The following is a 22,878-nucleotide window of genomic DNA, read 5'->3' on the forward strand; positions in this document are numbered from 1 at the left end:
GTGGAAGCAATGCCAGGACTCAGCTGAGGGCCCCGTGGTCGCCAACCCACGCTCCAAAGATCAGAGCCCCTGGGACCCCTTTTAGTCGCCTCTTACGACAGGCAGGGGATACCGTGGGTGTTATTCTACCGCCCCCACCCACAGGGGGTACTCTGCTGTAAATTTCCAATTTTCGACTTTGGGTCCCTCCCCGCGCAACGTGTTACATATTAGTAATGTTTGTAATAACTGTTCACAAAACATCAGCAAATTTTCGTCATTAAGCATGTACTTTTCAAAACTGTCGAATATATTTGTACCAAATAAAGAGGACTACAATTTTCTTTCTAGACCTATCCCTTAGTGACAATATAGTGTTACAATTGATCTAAAAATTATTTTTATTATTTTTATCGCAGAAAGTTGAAGGAGAAATGCAACCCATCTTGGACTGATTGAAGAACATTTGAAACGGAAGTACCTAAATGAGGAAGGAAACGACGTAACGGTAACAGTAGTTAAGCAGAAGCAAAAACAGATGCGAATGGATCGAGTCATGGCCAAGTCAATGCATTCCCTATTGTTCCGTGAACAACAGAAGAAATTTGTAGATGTAAAACAGTCATCGTTATGGCTAATGAGGGGAAATATATCTCTGCAAGAAGAAGGAATGTTATGTAAGATACAAGACAGAAACATCTTCTTTAGTCAAGGGAGTATATTCCAGAGGTCCGCACACTGCAGCCAGACCGTAGATTATCTGGCAACGCAATATGGACGAATGCTTAACTTTTACTACAAGAAAATCAACAATGACGTTGTCAGATGCTTGAATTTCATGTTCACCAAAAAGTATGGGCTGAATAAGAAGAATAAGATAAAGCCCTATAAAGTGGAAAATGTTATATCCAATCAACGGATTAGAATAAAGTCAGACGTCACCATACAGACTGAGCTACGCATTGAACACAACAAACCGGATCTGATGATACATGACAATGTACAATGGAGTCAAGGTGACGATGGTCTCTGTGGTAATAACGTGGGACGGGCTAGTCACCAACTTGTTCAAGAAGCACATGGACAAGATGGAAGTGAACAAACAGCTACAGGCCTACCTACAGACCATCGTACTAAGAAGAACGTGTGAGAGTGTGCTCTAATCGACTTCAGGCGCAGCAACTTGGATAACGAGTTGTGGATGGAGGACTTGCAAAGAATGATGGAGCAGATGAAGGCGGTCCTGGTACCGTAAATGGTGTGCAGAAAGTGTGTATATAAATGTGTAGAATCATTGGATGTAACATGGACTTGAAAACTAATTGAATAAATGAGTGAGTTATTATAGAATAAAACCCGAAGTCTGGTTTTTTTGGATTAATGGTCAGTGTTGAGACGTTCGCTTCAGAGAGGCCCGAGTTCGATTCCCAGTCGGGAATATTCCGAGAACACATCACACGACCAACTACCACAGACACACGCAATAATGAGTACATCCCTCTACATAGCGTCGGCGTTACGAAGGGCATCCAGTCGTAAAACAGGGGCAAATCCATATGTGCGCCACAGTTCGCACTCGCTACCGGAAAAGTGTTGGAAAAGCGGTAGATAAGGAAAGAAGAATTGAACCCAAAGTAAATGTTGTGAGCCCCAGAAAGGTAGATGGAAACAACCCGGCATAGGACTTGTATACTTCGTTGTCTAGAGGTGACGAGGAAGGGAAGAGCCTTATCATGAGACAATGAATTACTCGTATGACACAACATTTTATCAGTGTTCGTCAAAGACTCCTATCTATCAAGGTAAAGAAACATTGATTCAATAACAAATCCTTGTTAAGTATGAAAACAAAAATCTCTACTTTAATTCAGGGAAAGCTGAATACACTGCAATTACGGTTTTACCAATACAGATAAGCTCATTTCCAAGAGTAGTTGCTTCACTTCGAGATTCTAATTTCATAGTCGAGTAGTAGCATACGTTAGTCGAGTCTGAGAGAACGGATTACACAGTGTCTTTTCTTTTTCTAGTCGTTTAATCTCTCACTGCCACATTGAAGGATTTTGGCGACTCAAGTATGGGTAGGTAGCGGCCGATGCCTTAATTAAGGTACAGCCTCATCATTTGCCTGGTGTAAAAATGGAAAATCTCAGAAAATCATCTTCATGGCTGCCAACGGTAGGACTTGCACGACCAGCTCACCCGGGTGTTATTATTTTATTGTTATTAGCACTATTATTATTATTATTATTATTATTATTATTATTATTATTATTATTCAGTTATTCGATTAGGCCATGTTAGGATCACTTGAAACAGTTTCTTCTTCTTCTTCTCCTTCTTCTTGTCTTCCCAAAACTCTTCTATCCTTTCTTAGTGTTGTTGCTTTCTTTCTTCCGTCTACTTATTGTCTGATTTCTTCTTCGCTTTCTCAGGAAATTTACCATCAAACATTACTTTCCTCAATTTACAATTTGCAACTTGTTCCTTTTTAATGTTTATCAGTGCCAAATCTTCTTCGGTTTCTTTGAAAAATGCTTGTTTGGTTTTATTATTATTATTATTATTATTATTATTATTATTATTATTATTATTATTATTATTATTATTATTATTATTATTATTCCACAGCTTATCCCGCACTATGCAGGGTCACTGTGTTTAGTGAGTCTCTTCTATCGCTCTGTCCTAGACTACTTCATTCTCTAGGTTATTTTAAAACAGGACCTCTCGCACCATGTCCATCCACCTCTTCTTTTGGTCGAGCACACTTCCCCTTAACTTCCCACGGACTCGGCGATGGATCCCACCTCTACCGCCTCAAGGGCAGTGTCCTGGAATGACAGACATTTGGAGGGACAAGTACCTCGCCCAGGCGTCCTCACCTGCTATGCCGATCAGGGGCATTGTCAGGGATGGGAAAAAATAGCTTATGGCTTTCAGTGCTGGGAGTGTCCGAGGACAAGTTCGGCTCGCCAGATGCAGGTCTTTTGATTTGACTCCCCTAGGCGACCTGTGCGTCGTGATGGGGATGAAATGATGATGAAGTCGACACAAACTCCTAGTCCCCGTGTCAGCGAAATTAAATAATTATGGCTAAAATTCCCGACCCCGCCGCGATTCGAACCCGGACTCCTGTGATCAAAGGCTACCACGCTAACCGTTTAGCCACGGAGCCGGAGAGGGATGGGAAGATTGGAAGGGATAGACAAAAACAGAGGGAAGTCAGGGTACCATCCCGGCATTTGCCTGGAGAAGAAGTGGGAAACCACAGAAAACCACTTCGAAACCCCTCTACTCAGTTGAGGTCCCAATTCTGTGTAGACGCCGTTCAAGCCCTCGTACCACTTTTTAAATTTCGTGGCAGTGCTGGGAATGGAACCCCAGCCTCCGGGCGTGGCAGCTAATCGCACTAACCACTACACCACAGAGGCGGACTGATTGATAAATGCTTATTAAAATACGAAAAATTGAAGCTTTCTAAAATATATTTTAGAACCTACTTTTTGGTAATTGAAAACCAGTTTTAGGCACCTAAAATAATGTTGGCACCTATGAATCCGAGATGTATTGTTCACTCTGCATAACAAGGAATTATATCAAACAACACATTTTGTGTCAACGAGAGAAGAAAAAAGTAGAAGAAGCAGAAAGTGTTCCTATCGCTGTCCGGTTGACCATTTTTGTTCATTACTTAACTTATCTTCGTCATGTACTATTTCTCCTTTTCTGTTTTTCTTTTTTTTTTTTTGAATTGAGCCTCTATGGCCTGCGTGTTAATAACCAATCTCATTTTCAGTGTCTGTGTCTTGTTCGTCTGCCGGCTTTGACATCCTGCCAGTATCCCTTCACACCATCGATCAGCGCCATTTTCCGCTTCTCAGGTAATGAACCTCTTCGTAATACTCATAGGCTTTTGGGCTTATTCCGTGTCAAGAAAATGAGGTGAAATTCTTCACGCTTCGCAGAGAACTGTGCTCTGCGTCATCAGAAGAAAATTTCGACTGTCCACGAGAAGGCTTCTTAAACCGCAAAAGCCTATACAATATCATGTCTGTAAGTACGGGCCGTGAAAGCATCAGTGACAACCTCTCCGTATTCTGGGTTCTGTCTCCACCATAAGACCCTAATAGCTTTTCACCACCCTTCTGAAACTAACCCTAAATGTATTTTATCCCCCATAATGCCCACCTCTTTCAGATCATTTTTACACTCTTGGAACCATCTCAAATTAGATACCTTTGGTTTTAGAAAATTCCAGATTTTCTTTGTGATCCGGTCATTATTCGTATAGGAGATGTGCCCAAAATCAGGAGTCTTCTCTTTCTAATTGTTGTTGTCGGTTCCATTCTCCTGTATACTTCTTTGTTGGATTTCAGTCGAACCTGCCCGTCAACCCGTCTGTTGCCCAAGATCTTCCTTAGTAACCTGCGTTCTCTTTTAAGTAGTTAATTGACTTATCGATCGATATGTGTACTAAATTATATATTCAAGTGAAATATTGATCACGGAGAGTACCAATCTGTCCTTACCTGAATGATGGCGGCTACTGCAAATCCAAAACCAAAAGCGACTACGAAGAGTGGAGGTTCGTCAGGTCCTATTCCCTTTACAAGACTCATGCAGCCCAATAGGACCAGAAAAGCTGTACCCAGCAATTCCGCCGCACCAATCGTCAGGGCTTGACACGTCGAGAACTGTCCGAAAAAGGAGCCATCTTCACTGCGACGGAATGCGCGCTTCAGACCTGCAGAACAGACAAACACTCGTGTTATAACATTGGCAGTCTGGTGTAACACAGGACATGGTACTGAATTTGAATTTATTGGTTAGAATTTTCCAATGAGGCTAATGAGTCCCTTTTTGTATCATGGACATAGAAAACGGCACACAAAATTATTTTTGCAGAGAAAAAGAGAGAGAGACAGGGAGAAAATGAAACTAAAAACCTGAAGTTTGAAAACTGAATTACATACACTTAAGCGCTATAAAAATGAACTACATAAAAGTAATACGAGGATCGAGTTATAAGTCATGGCAACTATTTTTTTTACTCGCGAACAGGAGACAACACGGAAAATCTAAGATATGCATTTGAAAATATAGGGCATGTACTTATGCATAGAATTGAATACAAATTCTGACGTCAGGAGATTCTCGTAGGAAAGTGACAGAACACAGGCCATTGGTAAACATTGCTTTATTAAGGTATAGACAGCAAATACACAAAACCACGTACAAAGGAGAGGTCTCCACTGGTTACAGACATTCGAAATAATCACCCAAGGTTTCCACTGTGAGTTGCCAGTGGTAGGGCAGGTGCTGAATACCATTCGCTGCATGTTGTGTATCGCTAACGTGTGACACCTCTCTCCGAAATGTTGTTACGATGTCCTCTTTGTCAGCAAACCGTTGTCCATATAATGCTTCCCGCAGCTCTGCATGGCATTGGCGTGCATTTCTGCTGCGCAGAACTGCTATTTTAATATACGATTGTTGCTCCTGCTTGTTGACTTCCATTTTGTGACGCTCTCACTCACACACTGAACTTGGGGGCATGCTTTGAACCACACCGTTGTTTACATACACCATCTAGTGGCATAATACGCAAGTAAATACAGTATGTTTCCAAATGCACATCTTAGATTTTCCGTAATGTCTCCTGTTAGCGAGAAAAAAAATAGTTGCCATGACTTATGACTCGACCTCCGTATATAAAGGTTAAGCTTGGTGGTGGTGATGGTGGTGATTATTATTTTAAGACTAAGGACAACTGGGCAACCATCCTCTACTAACAATAATCAGAAGAGAAAATATATATGGACATTTCTTTGCTACATGGAAAAACGAAGAATCGTGGATAAGTCTTCGGGCTTAGAGAGAGGATGAGTACAGGTTCTTTAGTTGTTTCTCCCTTAGTAGCTTCTTACAACATGCATGCGTACAGATAATTCAGTATAGTGCGCGCAAAAAAGTCGTATGTATATATATATATACCAAGCGGCTCGCAAGCGCCGTACTTTGTACTTATAATTGTCCCGCATGCACGAATGATGAATGGGATGTCTACTAACTGATTTTCACAGGGGCACTACCGCCAACAGGCAGTTTACGTCAGGATATGAAGAGATAACAAACGGACCGTCACTCGCAGCATGTTCCTCAGCGCTACCCGTCTACTGCAATCCCTTCGATTGGTAAACCTCGTTTACGACCGCATAGTACTAGGCTGGTGTATGTCCTAGTGTACAGCAGCACTATATGTGCTGTCTGCATATCGACAATGGCCAGTGTGTTCAGCAATGACGAATACACTGACATCATTTTAATCTGTGGAGAATGCAGCCGAAGTTCCAAACAGACGTCTGCCTTCTACACACATATTTCGCTAAACAGTATTAGTTTATGTTTCATACAATGAACTCTTTTATAGAGTGGAACGTCCACACGTGTATAAATTAATCATCATCATCATCATCTGCTTACCCTCCAGGGTCGGCTTTTCCCTCGGACACAGCGAAGGATCCCACCTCTACCGCCTCAAGGGCAGTGTCCTGGAGCTTCAGACTCTTGGTCGGGGATACAACTGGGGAGAATGACCAGTACCTCGCCCAGGCGGCCTCACCTGCTATGATGAACAGGGGCCTTGTGGAGGGATGGGAAGATTGGAAGGGATAGACAAGGAAGAGGGAAGGAAGCGGCCGTGGCCTTATGTTAGGTACCATCCCGGCATTCGCCTGGAGGAGAAGTGGGAAACCACGGAAAACCACTTCCAGGATGGCTGAGGTGGGAATCGAACCCACCTCTACTCAGTTGGCCTCCCGAGGCTGAGTGGACCCCGTTCCAGCCCTCATACCACTTTCCAAATTTCGTGGCAGAGCCGGGAATCGAACCCCGGCCTCCGGGGGTGGCAGCTAATCACGCTAACCACTACACCACAGAGGCGGACGTATAAATTAATAAGTTATTAAACTTTCCTTTCTGAACCTTTGGCGTATTTACAAATGCACCCTGTTATGGAACACGTGCAGTAAAATGACTGCTATTTGTTTCACAACATCCACAATACAGCGTGGTATATATGTAGGCCTATACAGGGTGAAGCGTAATTCGCGCACTCGGGCGTCGGAGCGCGACTCCTCACATGCCAGCAATAAAAAAATGTCTCTTACAAATTTTCGTCTTGCGAGTATATCCGGTAGAAAACGGACGTTGAGGAGTAGCAATCTGGCAACACTGTGACCATATGTACGGTAACTACTGCTGTCAGCACGCTCTCGTGGTGCTGTACAGTTGGTGCAGTGAGTAGACTTTTTGGTTGGCATGGAGGAGGTCGATGGTTCGATCCTGGGTTGAGGCGCATTTTTTATTTGCTAATTTCCATCTGACATTACCTACTTTAATACAGTAAGACACCGTTTCTGAGGTCACATGTATCCCACATTTACAACAACAACAACAACAACAACAACATAATAATAATAATAATAATAATAATAATGCATTGAGATACGTACTAAACAGCATGCGGTTACCAGGCGCAATGTTGAAAGGCAGAATTATTGGGACCATGGTGATAACACACACACATTGTAACCGAGTTTGGACATTATTCGCAGAGCACGTTGCTAGGCCTACTGGTAACGTAAGGCCCTAACGAAATGTAATGGACCTGAACGAGGCAAGAATAATAGTTGGTACTAATCTATGGAACCATTGGAGGAGGGTACGAAGAAAACAGGTTTCATATCTAGTAGATGAAGTGGTGCGAATACATTCATGCCCACGACGTGGAAAGGGCGCCTTTCAAAGCTGACCAATGAAAACGATTGTTCGTCCATTTCTAGGATCGTAGTATGTAAGTGTCCGCCTCTGTGGTGTAGTGGTTAGCGTGATTAGCTGCCACCCCCGGAGGTCCGGGTTCGATTCCCGGCTCTGCCACGAAATTTGAAAAGTGGTACGAGGGCTGGAGCGGGGTCCACTCAGCCTCGGGAGGTCAACTGAGTAGAGGTGGGTTCGATTCCCACCTCAGCCATCCTGGAAGTTGTTTTCCGTGGTTTCCCACTTCTCTTCCAGGCAAATGCCGGGATGGTACCTAACTTAAGGCCACGACCGCTTCCTTCCATCTTCCTTGCCTGTCCCATCCAATCTTCCCATCCCTCCACAAGGCCCCTGTTCAGCATAGCAGGTGAGGCCGCCTGGGCGAGGTACTGGTCATTCTCCCCAGTTGTATACCCGACCCAAAGTCTGAATCTCCAGGACACTGCCCTTGAGGCGGTAGAGGTGGGATCCCTCGCTGAGTCCGAGGGAAAAACCGACCCTGGAGGGTAAACAGATTACGAACGAACGAGTACGTAAGTGCAAATGGTTTCTAGACGACCCGCTGCAATCGCTGTTGACGATTAAGATGCCAGATACCATACCACCTGGACTACATTTACGAAATAAAAAACATACGCTTCAACCCAGGATCGACCACTCGACCTCCTGCATGCTAACCTAAAAATCTATCCACTGCACCAGCTATACAGTACGACTAACTGCTGCTGACAGAGGTAGTTACCCTACATGTGATTACAGTGTTGCCAGATTGCTTCTCTTCAACGTCGTTTTTCTGCCGGATATACTCGCAAGACGAAATTTTGTAAGAGACATTTTTTTATTGCTGGCATGTGAGGAGTCGCGCTACGACGCCCGAGTGCGCGAATTACGCTTCACCTTGTATATTTCATTATGGCAAACCACATCACATACGAGTGTTAAGGTGTTAGCTCTAGTTAAGTGTTGTTGGTAAATCTAAGACACTAAACGCAAGTTGAAGTTTAAAGCTTGGCATTTTCGTCAGCAAACGCAAACGACAAATAATTCATGCAATAAAGTGTTAATACTAATTAGAAGAGAAGAAGGAAGATTCCCGACACTCTGATCTACGCAAAATGAAAGACTCGTTATCGGGAGAGTAATAGAACGAGAGATGACCATACAAATTGACGAACGAGAAATGAAAGTAAGGAGCATAGCACAAGAAAAAGAAAGAAATGTCAGACTGAGCTAGAGGTCCTGTGGTTGCCAACCCATGCTCTCAAGTTGAGAGACCCTGAGGATACCTCTTTCAGTCTGATCTTACTACAAGCGGACCTAGCATGGACATATTCTATGCCCCCAGCCACAAGATCTCTGACGTTAAGCAACACTGAGCACAATCATTACTTGGTAAGCTAGTCAACATGCTATTGTTTAAAGGAGAAGGCGGAAATACGTCGTATTATACTATAAAGAAATTCTAGCCTGAAGTACCTAATAAGCGGCCCCCTAACCTAGCTGAGACCACTGACTCTGTCCCCAACGTCCAGAAATGGACAAAGTTCTAGCTCATCTCAATTTGAGGAATTTTGTTCCATTTATAATTTCATAAGTACTTATCAAATGTTCAGTCACATCAATAGTGTTCTCTCCTTCAAATCTAATGTATACCTTTACCGATGGTATAACAAATAATAATTGGTTTCACATACTACTAACTACACATTATTTTATGGTTTGCGGAGATGCCAAGGTGGTCAAATTTTACCCCGCAGGTGTTCTTTTACGTGCCAATATACGTAGCGACAGGAGGCTGACGTATTCCAGCGTCTAGCTCTAATTACCACTGGTCTGAAATGGCGTGGAATCTACCAAGTTGGGTTCAGAAGGCCAGTAGCAGTAGGAGTAAATCATAGTCAATTCATATTTAGTGAATTTAAAACTAACGTAGGCTAAGTTATATTCGGAAACAATTGTAGGCCTACATACTCCATTCACCACACATAAAGATACAGCATGTGTTCATTGGTCGAATTAAAGTCAGAATGCATTCTTTTGTCCTACATGATCGTTTGTATAATTTTGTTTATAAATTAGTGTGGCATGAGAAAGCACCCAGAATGGTATTTTGTTCATGTGGTGCAGGTAGTGATTTATATTTTAAGGTACAACCGGGGAAACATGCTTTCTTTAAACTACAGAGGAAAGTAGAAGAGTTTCAAGCCTCTTCGAAGAATGAATGTATTGTTAAAGGAAAGGTGTGAAAATGAGAGACTCCCTGGGCCCCGTAAATCTAATATCGTCGGGGACAAGAGATAACGAGAGCAGACCTATGGAGGTCAGTTAGGAAAGATGAAAGTGAGGAGCCAGGGACAAGCAAGTGAAATGCCAGATTCAGCTAAGGATTCCACGGTAACCAACCTACTCTTCCGTTTAATCGCCTCTTGTGACAAACGGAGGATACCTTGGATTAATTATTTCCCTCCCATTAACAGAAGTCAAAAGTGGTTTTACATTGAAATGGATATTACGTGGATGTATTTTACAACTAATCCACTATCTCAGATTTCTTAATATTGTGACAATACTGTCAACATACACTGATGTTTATGGATTAGTTCTAAGAATGTTTCAATAGAAACACGCCCAGCCTTTTTTAACCGGGCATCCTTCAGGGAGTCTTCCCACTGTCCCTCACAAGCAAAAAGAGTACAGGAACAACCAGGCTTAAATGGACAGATGGGAGGAAGCAGGCATATCGACAGAAAATGAAAGTGTACTGGGCCAAGAAAAAGCAGAAGTCCCTAGCTAAGAGTTAAGACCAGCCTCCCTAGTAGGCCTAAACGAACCGGGAAAAAAGTGATCAGAATAGCGTTATGCAATTTCCTCAGTAAATAACTCAGACCATTCACAGTCATACTGAAGCACACCACGTGTTGCAGAACGTCATACTTGGAATGCTGGTGACCTAGAGACAGTAGTGTTTACAAACAAGGTAGCACAGCACGCGTCTGGTTAGCAACTGGGCGCGTACGATAGTTATATCCTGGGCGGAACGTGATTTGAATGCGCGGTCGAACGAGCAACCTGGACTTGCTGAATATCTCAACCATGTTATTCTACACGAAAGCGATCTTAATCACTCTCGAATCTGATCCCTCTCTACTTCTACGACATTGTGTTTCAATGAAATCTCTCTCTACAAATTATTTCCCTCATTCCGTTAGTTCATGCATTCTCAACCTACGATAGGCGTAGCGAGAGACATACGAATGTTCAGGGGCAAGGCTTGACATAATAACTCATGTTAGCATTAGGCAAAATGATAAATTGTCTGACAAGGTGACTATGACTATATTGTCGTGCATAAATATCGAGTTATTGAATAAGTTCTCTCATTCATTGCCTCTTTTTAAAATATATTCGTGCGGAAATTGACAACAGTTTGTGAACAATTCTACATAGAAATAATATCTCACAAAGACGGCCGCAGTTCGAATGTGGGACTACTGGATCATTATAAGAAATAATATCGTCCAGATGATACTCACGAGCACAATCTGATTTAACAAGAAAAGCATTGCGCTGCAGCAATAATGGACTTCGGCCCACAAAGCCACAGCTGTTAAGCCCGAAGGCCTGCAGGTTACGATATAAAGCGTGGAAAGTTCAACAAATCATATAGGTCTTTATTATTGACTTCCTAGGCTAGGGCCAATATCTCACTTTCAGATGGCTCCTCAGTGGTTTTCCGTGGGCTGAGTGGATCTCGAACTAGTCATTAGAACTCGTTAAAAATCACTGAGCAGACCGGGAATCGAACCAGGGGCCTCCGGGTGAGAAGCTGCCTCGATACCCCTAGACCGTGGAGCTATCAATAATAATAATAATAATAATAATAATAATAATAATAATAATAATAATAATAATAATAATAATAATAATAAGAATACGTTGTAACGTGCTTTCATTGTCTTTTGGTTATCAGGAACCTTGGATTTCCGCAAGTAAATGTGAAAAGAATTTCTTCGACATCATACTTTAGAGGAGTGACAACCGAGTGGCATAGTCACAGATATCTCACAAAGACGGCCGCACTCCTAATGTGGGGCTTTCAATTTTAACTGCAAGTATTTTTTTTTTTGCTAGGGGCTTTACGTCGCACCGACACAGATAGGTCTTATGGCGACGATGGGATAGGAAAGACCTAGGAGTTGGAAGGAAGCGGCCGTGGCCTTAATTAAGGTACAGCCCCAGCATTTGCCTGGTCTGAAAATGGGAAAGCACGGAAAACCATCTTCAGGGCTGCCGATAGTGGGATTCGAACCTACTATCTCCCGGATGCAAGCTCACAGCCGCACGCCTCTACGCGCACGGCCAACTTGCCCGGTACTGCACGTAAAAAAAACTATGAATACGATAATGGCAGGCATGTACAACTAAAAGCTCATGAGGTATGGCTGTTTATATTATCAACTGGAATTAAAGGTGATGTCTGTACCTCCTTCATGGCCAATGTAAGATTCCTTCATTGATAACGTCATGCGCGATTCCCAAAAAAAATACTCTAAAAAAATATGCCATTTAATAGGAGAGAAGCCCTCAAACTTATGAGACAATTTGAGCCGTTTTTCAACAGTGTGCCACGTAGGCTCTAACTCATAGTTCTGGCATAACTTTGGAATGTCGCTAACTCGTTCCATGTTAATAGCGACATCCCTATTACTTCCCATACTTTATGGAAACAGATTGTACATCGAATGTGCGTTAATTTTTGATCGTAAATTCCCAGAGCTCCCTCAGTAACAAGACAGCGAGAAAGGAAGAGGGGAGTTTAACATATCACAATGAAACTCATATTTTAAGGGGTCGTAGTAAGAGTGCAAAGGAGAGGGCGTACAAGTCTCTGGTAAAACCTCAATTAGAGTATGGTTCCTGTGTATGGGACCCTCACTAGGACTACATGATATGAGATCTGGAATAACGTCAAAGAAAAACAACACGATTTGTTCTGGTGATTTCCGGCAAAGGTTACGAAAAGAGGATGGATGGATGGATGGATGGATGGATGGATGGATGGATGGATGGATGGATGGATGGATGGATGGATGGATGGATGGATGGATGGATGGATGGATGGATGGATGGATGGATGGATGGATGGATGGATGGATGGATGGATGGATGGATGGATGGATGGATGGATGGATGGATGGATGGATGGATGGATGGATGGATGGATGGATGGATGGATGGATGGATGGATGGATGGATGGATGGATGGATGGATGGATGGATGGATGGATGGATGGATGGATGGATGGATGGATGGATGGATGGATGGATGGATGGATGGATGGATGGATGGATGGATGGATGGATGGATGGATGGATGGATGGATGGATGGATGGATGGATGGATGGATGGATGGATGGATGGATGGATGGATGGATGGATGGATGGATGGATGGATGGATGGATGGATGGATGGATGGATGGATGGATGGATGGATGGATGGATGGATGGATGGATGGATGGATGGATGGATGGATGGATGGATGGATGGATGGATGGATGGATGGATGGATGGATGGATGGATGGATGGATGGATGGATGGATGGATGGATGGATGGATGGATGGATGGATGGATGGATGGATGGATGGATGGATGGATGGATGGATGGATGGATGGATGGATGGATGGATGGATGGATGGATGGATGGATGGATGGATGGATGGATGGATGGATGGATGGATGGATGGATGGATGGATGGATGGATGGATGGATGGATGGATGGATGGATGGATGGATGGATGGATGGATGGATGGATGGATGGATGGATGGATGGATGGATGGATGGATGGATGGATGGATGGATGGATGGATGGATGGATGGATGGATGGATGGATGGATGGATGGATGGATGGATGGATGGATGGATGGATGGATGGATGGATGGATGGATGGATGGATGGATGGATGGATGGATGGATGGATGGATGGATGGATGGATGGATGGATGGATGGATGGATGGATGGATGGATGGATGGATGGATGGATGGATGGATGGATGGATGGATGGATGGATGGATGGATGGATGGATGGATGGATGGATGGATGGATGGATGGATGGATGGATGGATGGATGGATGGATGGATGGATGGATGGATGGATGGATGGATGGATGGATGGATGGATGGATGGATGGATGGATGGATGGATGGATGGATGGATGGATGGATGGATGGATGGATGGATGGATGGATGGATGGATGGATGGATGGATGGATGGATGGATGGATGGATGGATGGATGGATGGATGGATGGATGGATGGATGGATGGATGGATGGATGGATGGATGGATGGATGGATGGATGGATGGATGGATGGATGGATGGATGGATGGATGGATGGATGGATGGATGGATGGATGGATGGATGGATGGATGGATGGATGGATGGATGGATGGATGGATGGATGGATGGATGGATGGATGGATGGATGGATGGATGGATGGATGGATGGATGGATGGATGGATGGATGGATGGATGGATGGATGGATGGATGGATGGATGGATGGATGGATGGATGGATGGATGGATGGATGGATGGATGGATGGATGGATGGATGGATGGATGGATGGATGGATGGATGGATGGATGGATGGATGGATGGATGGATGGATGGATGGATGGATGGATGGATGGATGGATGGATGGATGGATGGATGGATGGATGGATGGATGGATGGATGGATGGATGGATGGATGGATGGATGGATGGATGGATGGATGGATGGATGGATGGATGGATGGATGGATGGATGGATGGATGGATGGATGGATGGATGGATGGATGGATGGATGGATGGATGGATGGATGGATGGATGGATGGATGGATGGATGGATGGATGGATGGATGGATGGATGGATGGATGGATGGATGGATGGATGGATGGATGGATGGATGGATGGATGGATGGATGGATGGATGGATGGATGGATGGATGGATGGATGGATGGATGGATGGATGGATGGATGGATGGATGGATGGATGGATGGATGGATGGATGGATGGATGGATGGATGGATGGATGGATGGATGGATGGATGGATGGATGGATGGATGGATGGATGGATGGATGGATGGATGGATGGATGGATGGATGGATGGATGGATGGATGGATGGATGGATGGATGGATGGATGGATGGATGGATGGATGGATGGATGGATGGATGGATGGATGGATGGATGGATGGATGGATGGATGGATGGATGGATGGATGGATGGATGGATGGATGGATGGATGGATGGATGGATGGATGGATGGATGGATGGATGGATGGATGGATGGATGGATGGATGGATGGATGGATGGATGGATGGATGGATGGATGGATGGATGGATGGATGGATGGATGGATGGATGGATGGATGGATGGATGGATGGATGGATGGATGGATGGATGGATGGATGGATGGATGGATGGATGGATGGATGGATGGATGGATGGATGGATGGATGGATGGATGGATGGATGGATGGATGGATGGATGGATGGATGGATGGATGGATGGATGGATGGATGGATGGATGGATGGATGGATGGATGGATGGATGGATGGATGGATGGATGGATGGATGGATGGATGGATGGATGGATGGATGGATGGATGGATGGATGGATGGATGGATGGATGGATGGATGGATGGATGGATGGATGGATGGATGGATGGATGGATGGATGGATGGATGGATGGATGGATGGATGGATGGATGGATGGATGGATGGATGGATGGATGGATGGATGGATGGATGGATGGATGGATGGATGGATGGATGGATGGATGGATGGATGGATGGATGGATGGATGGATGGATGGATGGATGGATGGATGGATGGATGGATGGATGGATGGATGGATGGATGGATGGATGGATGGATGGATGGATGGATGGATGGATGGATGGATGGATGGATGGATGGATGGATGGATGGATGGATGGATGGATGGATGGATGGATGGATGGATGGATGGATGGATGGATGGATGGATGGATGGATGGATGGATGGATGGATGGATGGATGGATGGATGGATGGATGGATGGATGGATGGATGGATGGATGGATGGATGGATGGATGGATGGATGGATGGATGGATGGATGGATGGATGGATGGATGGATGGATGGATGGATGGATGGATGGATGGATGGATGGATGGATGGATGGATGGATGGATGGATGGATGGATGGATGGATGGATGGATGGATGGATGGATGGATGGATGGATGGATGGATGGATGGATGGATGGATGGATGGATGGATGGATGGATGGATGGATGGATGGATGGATGGATGGATGGATGGATGGATGGATGGATGGATGGATGGATGGATGGATGGATGGATGGATGGATGGATGGATGGATGGATGGATGGATGGATGGATGGATGGATGGATGGATGGATGGATGGATGGATGGATGGATGGATGGATGGATGGATGGATGGATGGATGGATGGATGGATGGATGGATGGATGGATGGATGGATGGATGGATGGATGGATGGATGGATGGATGGATGGATGGATGGATGGCCTAAGTGACGATGATTAGATACAGAGACAATTACTACTATGTCAACACAATAAGACCAGGATGCACACTGTAACTGTAGAAGTATAGAAGGTTTCAATTCATTCAGATTTGCTTCCAGAGTGAGCCTGAAATGCATACGATCTGTAATGAAAATATAATATGTACTTAACTACGTCAGTGTGTGTGCAAGTGGACTAAAATATTTCAGAAGGAAGTGAGGCTATAAAACGTAAAATAATTCCTGAAGCCCACTCTGAAAAACAAAATATTTAAAGGACCTAGTGACCTTTCCGATAGATCCTATGGAAAGCATAGAAATACAGTTCCAACTTGGAGGCATGTGGTTTCCTATCTCATTGACATTTCCTCCTGAAACACTTATAATCCACAATATTTCACCAACTGAAGTTTTGAAAATATATCGTGAAAATTATGCCTTCATAAGTTTCCGGCAGTATTTGATGATTTCCCAGTGAATGACTCACATCGGATCATACTGTACATCAAGAGAGAATCTATTCCGAAGTTACTTGTGGCGAGACATTTCACGTAACTTTCCATTACATCGTTCCATGATTTCATCAACACCACAGTTAGCTGTGCCATTTAAGACATGCAGTATACAGCAATTTCCATGGAATTACTCAAAAGTTAGACTGCTTCCATGGTATCACAATATTATCAACAATTACCAAAGACCAATGATGATTTGTATATAACGTCACGATTTCCTTATTCGTAACTTACATGTTATGTCTGGATTGTTGCCTTGTATAGCTCAAAAACGTGGTCTATTGGTGCGTGCGATAAGAAATGTATGGAGGCGTTTGAGATGTGGTGCTAGAGGAGGATGGATAGGATCTCATGGACAGAAAAACTCACAAATGAAGAAATTCTTAGCAGAGCAATAAGAAAGATGGATCGATTAATTGGTCATCTCTACAGGCGCAATAGTTGTCTAGTTAATGTCATGGAAGGAATGATTCGCGGTAAGAGAACAAAAGGAAAACCTAGACTGCAATGGACTACTGTAGACAGATCAGAGAAGATGTAAGAGTAGGCTCGTTTGAGGAAAAAATAAAAATAATGTCATTTGCTTTAAGTCTCACTAACTACTTTTAGGGTTTTCGGAGACGCCGAGGTGCCGGAATTTAGTCCCGCAGGAGTTCTTTTACGTGCCAGTAAATCTACCGACACGAGGCTGACGTATTTGAGTACCTTCAAATGCCACCGGACTGAGCCAGGATCGAACCTGCCACGTTGGGGACAGAAGGCCAGCGCCTCAACCGGCTGAGCCACTCAGCCGGGCTTGAGGAAAAGAAGAGATTAAGAGATTACAGAGAGGCGCGAAGAAGAAGAATTGCTGCCAACTAAACTCTGATTGCGAATTAAGAAGAGGATGTCTTTATTCGTGTTGAGTGTATGTTCAGTCGTCAGCCCTAAGGCTGGTTGGACTCACAACAGCTCCGCCATCAGCTATCATAGATGGCCTAGGCATCACCGAAGAGTCGAACTAGGGAAATGAGGAGTGAGGTAGTTTCCCGTTCGTGTTGAATATTATTGATTTTCATTACAGAATGAGACACCAATTTAAATATTACATTACCTCCGTTTACACACAAATCAAGCCAAAAATAACCCCATGGCACAACAGCCCCGAAGGGCCATAGCCTACCAAGCGACCACTGCTTAGCCCGAAGGCCTGCAGATTACGAGGTGCCGTGTGGTCAGCACGATGAATCCTCACGACCGTTTTTCTTGGCTTTCCAAATCGGGGCCGCTATCTCACCGTCAGGTAGCTCCTCAATTGCAATCACGTAGGCTAAGTAGACCTCGTATCAGCCCTCAGGTCAAGATAAAAATCCCTGACCAGGCCGGAAATCGAGCCCGCGGCCTCCGGCTAGAAGGCAGGTACGCTACCCCTACACCGCCGTGCCGGCCCGCTTACACACAGCAAGTTCTTATTTTCTATTTATTCTATCTAAAGCCCATTTTGTTGTTCTGCTACCACTTTGCGTTAGAGCTTCTGGTCCTAGAATATTAGTGTCTTCAGCCATCTACGTGTCCATCACTGGTGACCTTGATCAACTCGGAAGACACCATCATCCTCATCAGCGAGCTAATGTCTGTGATAATGAGAACCACTCTATCAGAACTAGGGGTACAACCTTGCCATTGTTGCCTTAATTTGTGAATCATTCTGCAAATCTTCACACCCTAACTCTGAGGAATCATTTCAAAAGCTCTCTGTTCACATCATGAAGGAAATTCTTGTATTAATAATCTATTTTCCACACTGAACTACAGTATCGTCCAACTGACTCCTTGTGGCAACCACGAGGTCCCTAGTTGAGTCTAACATTGGTTCCTCTTACTTGTGTCAAACTCCTCGATTTCGTCCTTTGTTAATTGTTGTTTTCTTCTGACCCCTACGTTATTACATTTGGGAGGCTTAAGGATTTCATTTATTTTACCGATATTGGCATTCCTAGTAGAGTTTGACTTCTATGAGTATTTCCCCTGATTTGTGTTAAGGGAGACTGTTTGCCCAGTAGCACTTTCTCTTAACTCCTTCGGCCGGTTCAGCGGTATATGAATATTCAGCTTTGTGCAAAATTCAGAGCTTCAATTCTCGTAAATTATTGTGCGTAAATGTTTACGTTATTTTACTTAACAAATTATTTCCTACATCTGTAGACTATTTCAGAAAATATGAAAAAGTGCCACGTCCTTTCTAAGAATCTACCGAAGTTTACCTTGCTATCTTCGAATTCCCGACGTATCAGGTTTCTAATCTTACGATACTTCTCCTTTACACAGTTATGGCGGAAAAACAAAGGCAATGTGTCAGTCTAAGGTAAAATGTTACGCTTTTTAGGAACCTGAAAACGTACATATTAAGGATATCTTGCGCCAGGTTTATAACTTGGTCACTCTCTTCATCAGGAATGCAGCAATGAAGAACTTCAAGGTAGGAGTAGGAAAAGTGACTTCCAGAAGTTCAAGGTTATTAGTCGGGATGTCACGATGATTATGAGAAGAAAAAATGGAAAAAAATTATTTTCACACCATGCCACAATGTCCTGTTGATTAGTGTACAGTGATGTGAAATACTGACAAGAGAGAGTGAGCTAGTGGAAATTAAAATTCCGAAGTGAATCACCACCGCTCGTTCACTGTTCATAATAATAATTATTATAATAAAAATATTGACTACAAAGCAAGTTAACCAATGATACAGGCTTAAAGAACAGGCCAGCATATCTCTTTAGAGAAAACGCAATTCATAATTAACATGAAGCCAGCACCAAGAGAGCTAAAAGTAAACCAGTGGAAAATCAAACGGACAAACAAGTTTAAATATCTTGGTGAGTGGATAGAGCAAAAATGTCTCTGAAAGAGAAGCTTTCACGTCGGGCACAAATAAAATGGAATTAGCATATCAACAAGCCAAAAATTTTACAACAAGATGTCCATATCCTTGAACGCAAAACTCAGAGAGTATTGCACTGTCACAAGAGCAGAGGCTTTCTATGAAGCGGAACGCTTTGATGAGAACAAGAAAGGCCTGATAGAAAAATAGTAAATTAAAGAAAGAAGGAAAGAAAGAAATATCTTGAGGAAAATTCTTTGTCCAATTAAAGACAAAGGTGAATAGACTATGCACGTCGGAATAACCTTGAGCTGCATACTCATGTCCAGAAGATTACTGATGTCATGCGAAAAAGGAGAATATTGCATTTTATGGCGACTTGCTAAGAATGAAACACACCCGATTATCAAACCGGATCTTTACGTATTTTAAAGATTAGAAGATCCAGCCAAATTGGTTCAAGGAGGTGAAAGAGGACACATAATTTAATTTCGTGTGGATATTTCTAGCCGGGTGCATCTGCCATGTGTAGTAACTGCGTGTTATTGTGGTGGAGGATAGTGTTATGTGTGGTTTGTGAGATGCAGGGATGGTGGGGACAGCACAAACACCCAGCCCCCGTGCCATTGGAATTAACCAAAAGAAGGTTATAATCCCCGACCCGGTCGGGAATCGAACCCGGGTCTCTCTGAACCGAAGGCCAGTAGCTGACCATTCAGCCAACAAGTCGGACGGGATCACTTATGAAGATAATATACAAGAACACAACCCACTCAGGAGGAAACTAAAAGGCCTCCAGGGTTTTCAGGAAAGGCCAATGTTGAAAACGGGGAAGACGAGGAAGGAGGAAAGGAAAGAGCAACATCAGCAACAAATGAAGGATTATTGGGCAAAGATCAAAGCCCAGACAAGACAGGTGAAATAACGTGGTCCTTACCGGGCAGGTACCAACAAAGATATGCCATTGACCTTACGTCCCACTAACCACTTTTACAGTTAAGCAACATTGGGCGTGGTCAGTACTTGGGTGGGTGACCGCTTAGGAACACCACATGCCGTTGGCTCAATTCCCTTTTGTCCGGCGCCGCGGTGTAGGGGGAAACGCGTCCGCATGTCACCCGGCGGCCCCGGGTAACAATTGGTGCAAGGTGATTGCTAGTGTTAAAATGATTAGCTAAAGGGTTTTTATTTCTAAATGATTAATATCCCTGGCCTGGGGACTGGGTGTTTGTGTCGTCCTTAACGTTCCTTTACTCACATTCAACACTTTACACTTCCGCCATTTACAAAATACACACAGGTTCCTCACATATGGTGCAAGTAGGGGAAAAAGATCTTTCTAGTTCGACGCCCCGAACAAATAGCATTTAAAATATTTTTAAAACTACTTTTACGGTTTTCGGAGTCGCCGAAGTAACGGAATTTTGTCCCGCAGGAGTTCTTTGGTCCGCCTCTATGGTGTAGTGGTTAGTGTGATTAGCTGCCACCCACGGAGGCCCGGGTTCGATTCCCGGCTCTGCCACGAAATTTGAAAAGTGGTACCAGGGCTGGAACGGGGTCCACTCAGCCGCGGGAGCTCAACTGAGTAGAGTTGGGTTCGATTCCCACCTCAGTCATCCTGGAAGTGGTTTTCTGTGGTTTCCCACTTTTCCTCCAGGGAAATACCGGGATGGTACCTAACTTAAGGCCACGGCCGCTTCCTTCCCTCTTCCTTGTCTATCCCTTTTATACTTCCCATCCCCCCACAAGGCCCCTATTCAGCATAGCAGGTGAGGCCACCTGAGCGAGGCACTGGTCATCCTCCCCAGTTGTATCCCCCGACCCAATGTCTCACGCTCCAGGACACTGCCCTTGAGGCGGTAGAGGTGGGATCCCTCGCTGAGCCCGAGGGAGAAATCGACCCTGAAGGATAAACAGATAAAAAAGAAGAAGAATACAATAAATCAAATGAGTCACTACTGATCTGCATTTAGGGCAGTCGCCCAGATGACTGATACCCTATCTGTTGTTTTCCTAGCCTTTTGTTAAATGATTGCAAAGAAATACCTTAAAGATTATCTTTTCACCACAAACAATAGATCCATTGTTATCTATGGCACTACAAGATGAACAGCCAAGAAGAATTGATTTTAAAATAACTGGATACCATAGAAAGAAAATTAATCTAGAAGGTAATAGCACCATTGGAAAACAAATTGAATTTGGAGACAAAGGACAAATTAAGAAATGTACATGAATGCGATAGGAGTTACAGTCAGTCTGAATAGGTGCACATGGATTCAGTAACCTGGTCATGCCCCACGAATGCCACGAATGTCAACTTGAAGGGTAGTATTGGAAGGTTGTTTTCCGTGGTTTGCCATTTTCACACCAGGCACGTGCTGGAGCTGTACCTTAATTAGGGCCATCGTTGCCATACGACCTATCTCTGACGTAAAGCAAATATTATAAACAAAATAATAACTACTTCTGCGGCTTTCGGAGGCATCAACTTGAACATCTCAATTAACAATTATAGAGTAAGCGGGTCTTCCTTTATACGACAGTCCAATTGGAATGAGAATATTAATGCTCTCTGCTAGAGAAATGTACAATTAATATTGAGATAGCAGTGAACCTGTGGAAAGTGAAAAAATTGGTGTTTAAAGAGAGTGCCTTCCTGTAGTTTTTCTTTGTATTAAATAGTGACACCGCAAATTCGTAATGTTTTCGGTAAAAACTGAGGCTGATAACATCCGCTTGTGGTTTTCGGTTGTGTGGTCTCTAGCCCTACGGCTAACGAGCACCCTTTGAGCACTTTGTGGCACATTCAATGGACTGGAATCTCTTGATGTTTACGTGAGCTCTGAATACCACATGTAACGTTTGAACGCATGTTAGTGACCACCAGCCTTTGGGAAGAATATTTCACAATAATTCATTACCGAGGATACCAACAGCAGAAGTGCCGACTTTTAGGACACTGAGGTTCCTAATTTTTACTCTAATAATCATAATAATAATAATAATCTATATATTAAAAGAGTTTACTAAAATCAGCATTGGAGCCTCCATGGCTCAGGCGGCAGCGCGCCGATCTCACCACTGGGT

At 43.7% G+C, this 22,878-nt stretch overlaps 1 protein-coding gene across 4 annotated transcripts in view; it reads right to left on the minus strand.

Moving 5' to 3' along the window:
* The window catches only part of LOC136876519 (aquaporin AQPAe.a), a 539,002-nt gene that overhangs the window by 93,650 nt on the left and 422,474 nt on the right, over positions 1 to 22,878 (minus strand). For all 4 annotated transcript variants that reach the window (XM_068228461.1, XM_067150535.2, XM_067150537.2 and 1 more), the window contains exon 2: positions 4,512 to 4,726. In XM_068228461.1, the coding sequence (XP_068084562.1) occupies positions 4,512 to 4,726 (215 nt within the window). The remainder of the gene's footprint in view (positions 1 to 4,511; positions 4,727 to 22,878) is intronic.

The sequence above is a fragment of the Anabrus simplex genome, chromosome 6 (genome assembly GCF_040414725.1).
Source record: "Anabrus simplex isolate iqAnaSimp1 chromosome 6, ASM4041472v1, whole genome shotgun sequence".
Classification (NCBI taxonomy): domain Eukaryota; kingdom Metazoa; phylum Arthropoda; class Insecta; order Orthoptera; family Tettigoniidae; genus Anabrus; species Anabrus simplex.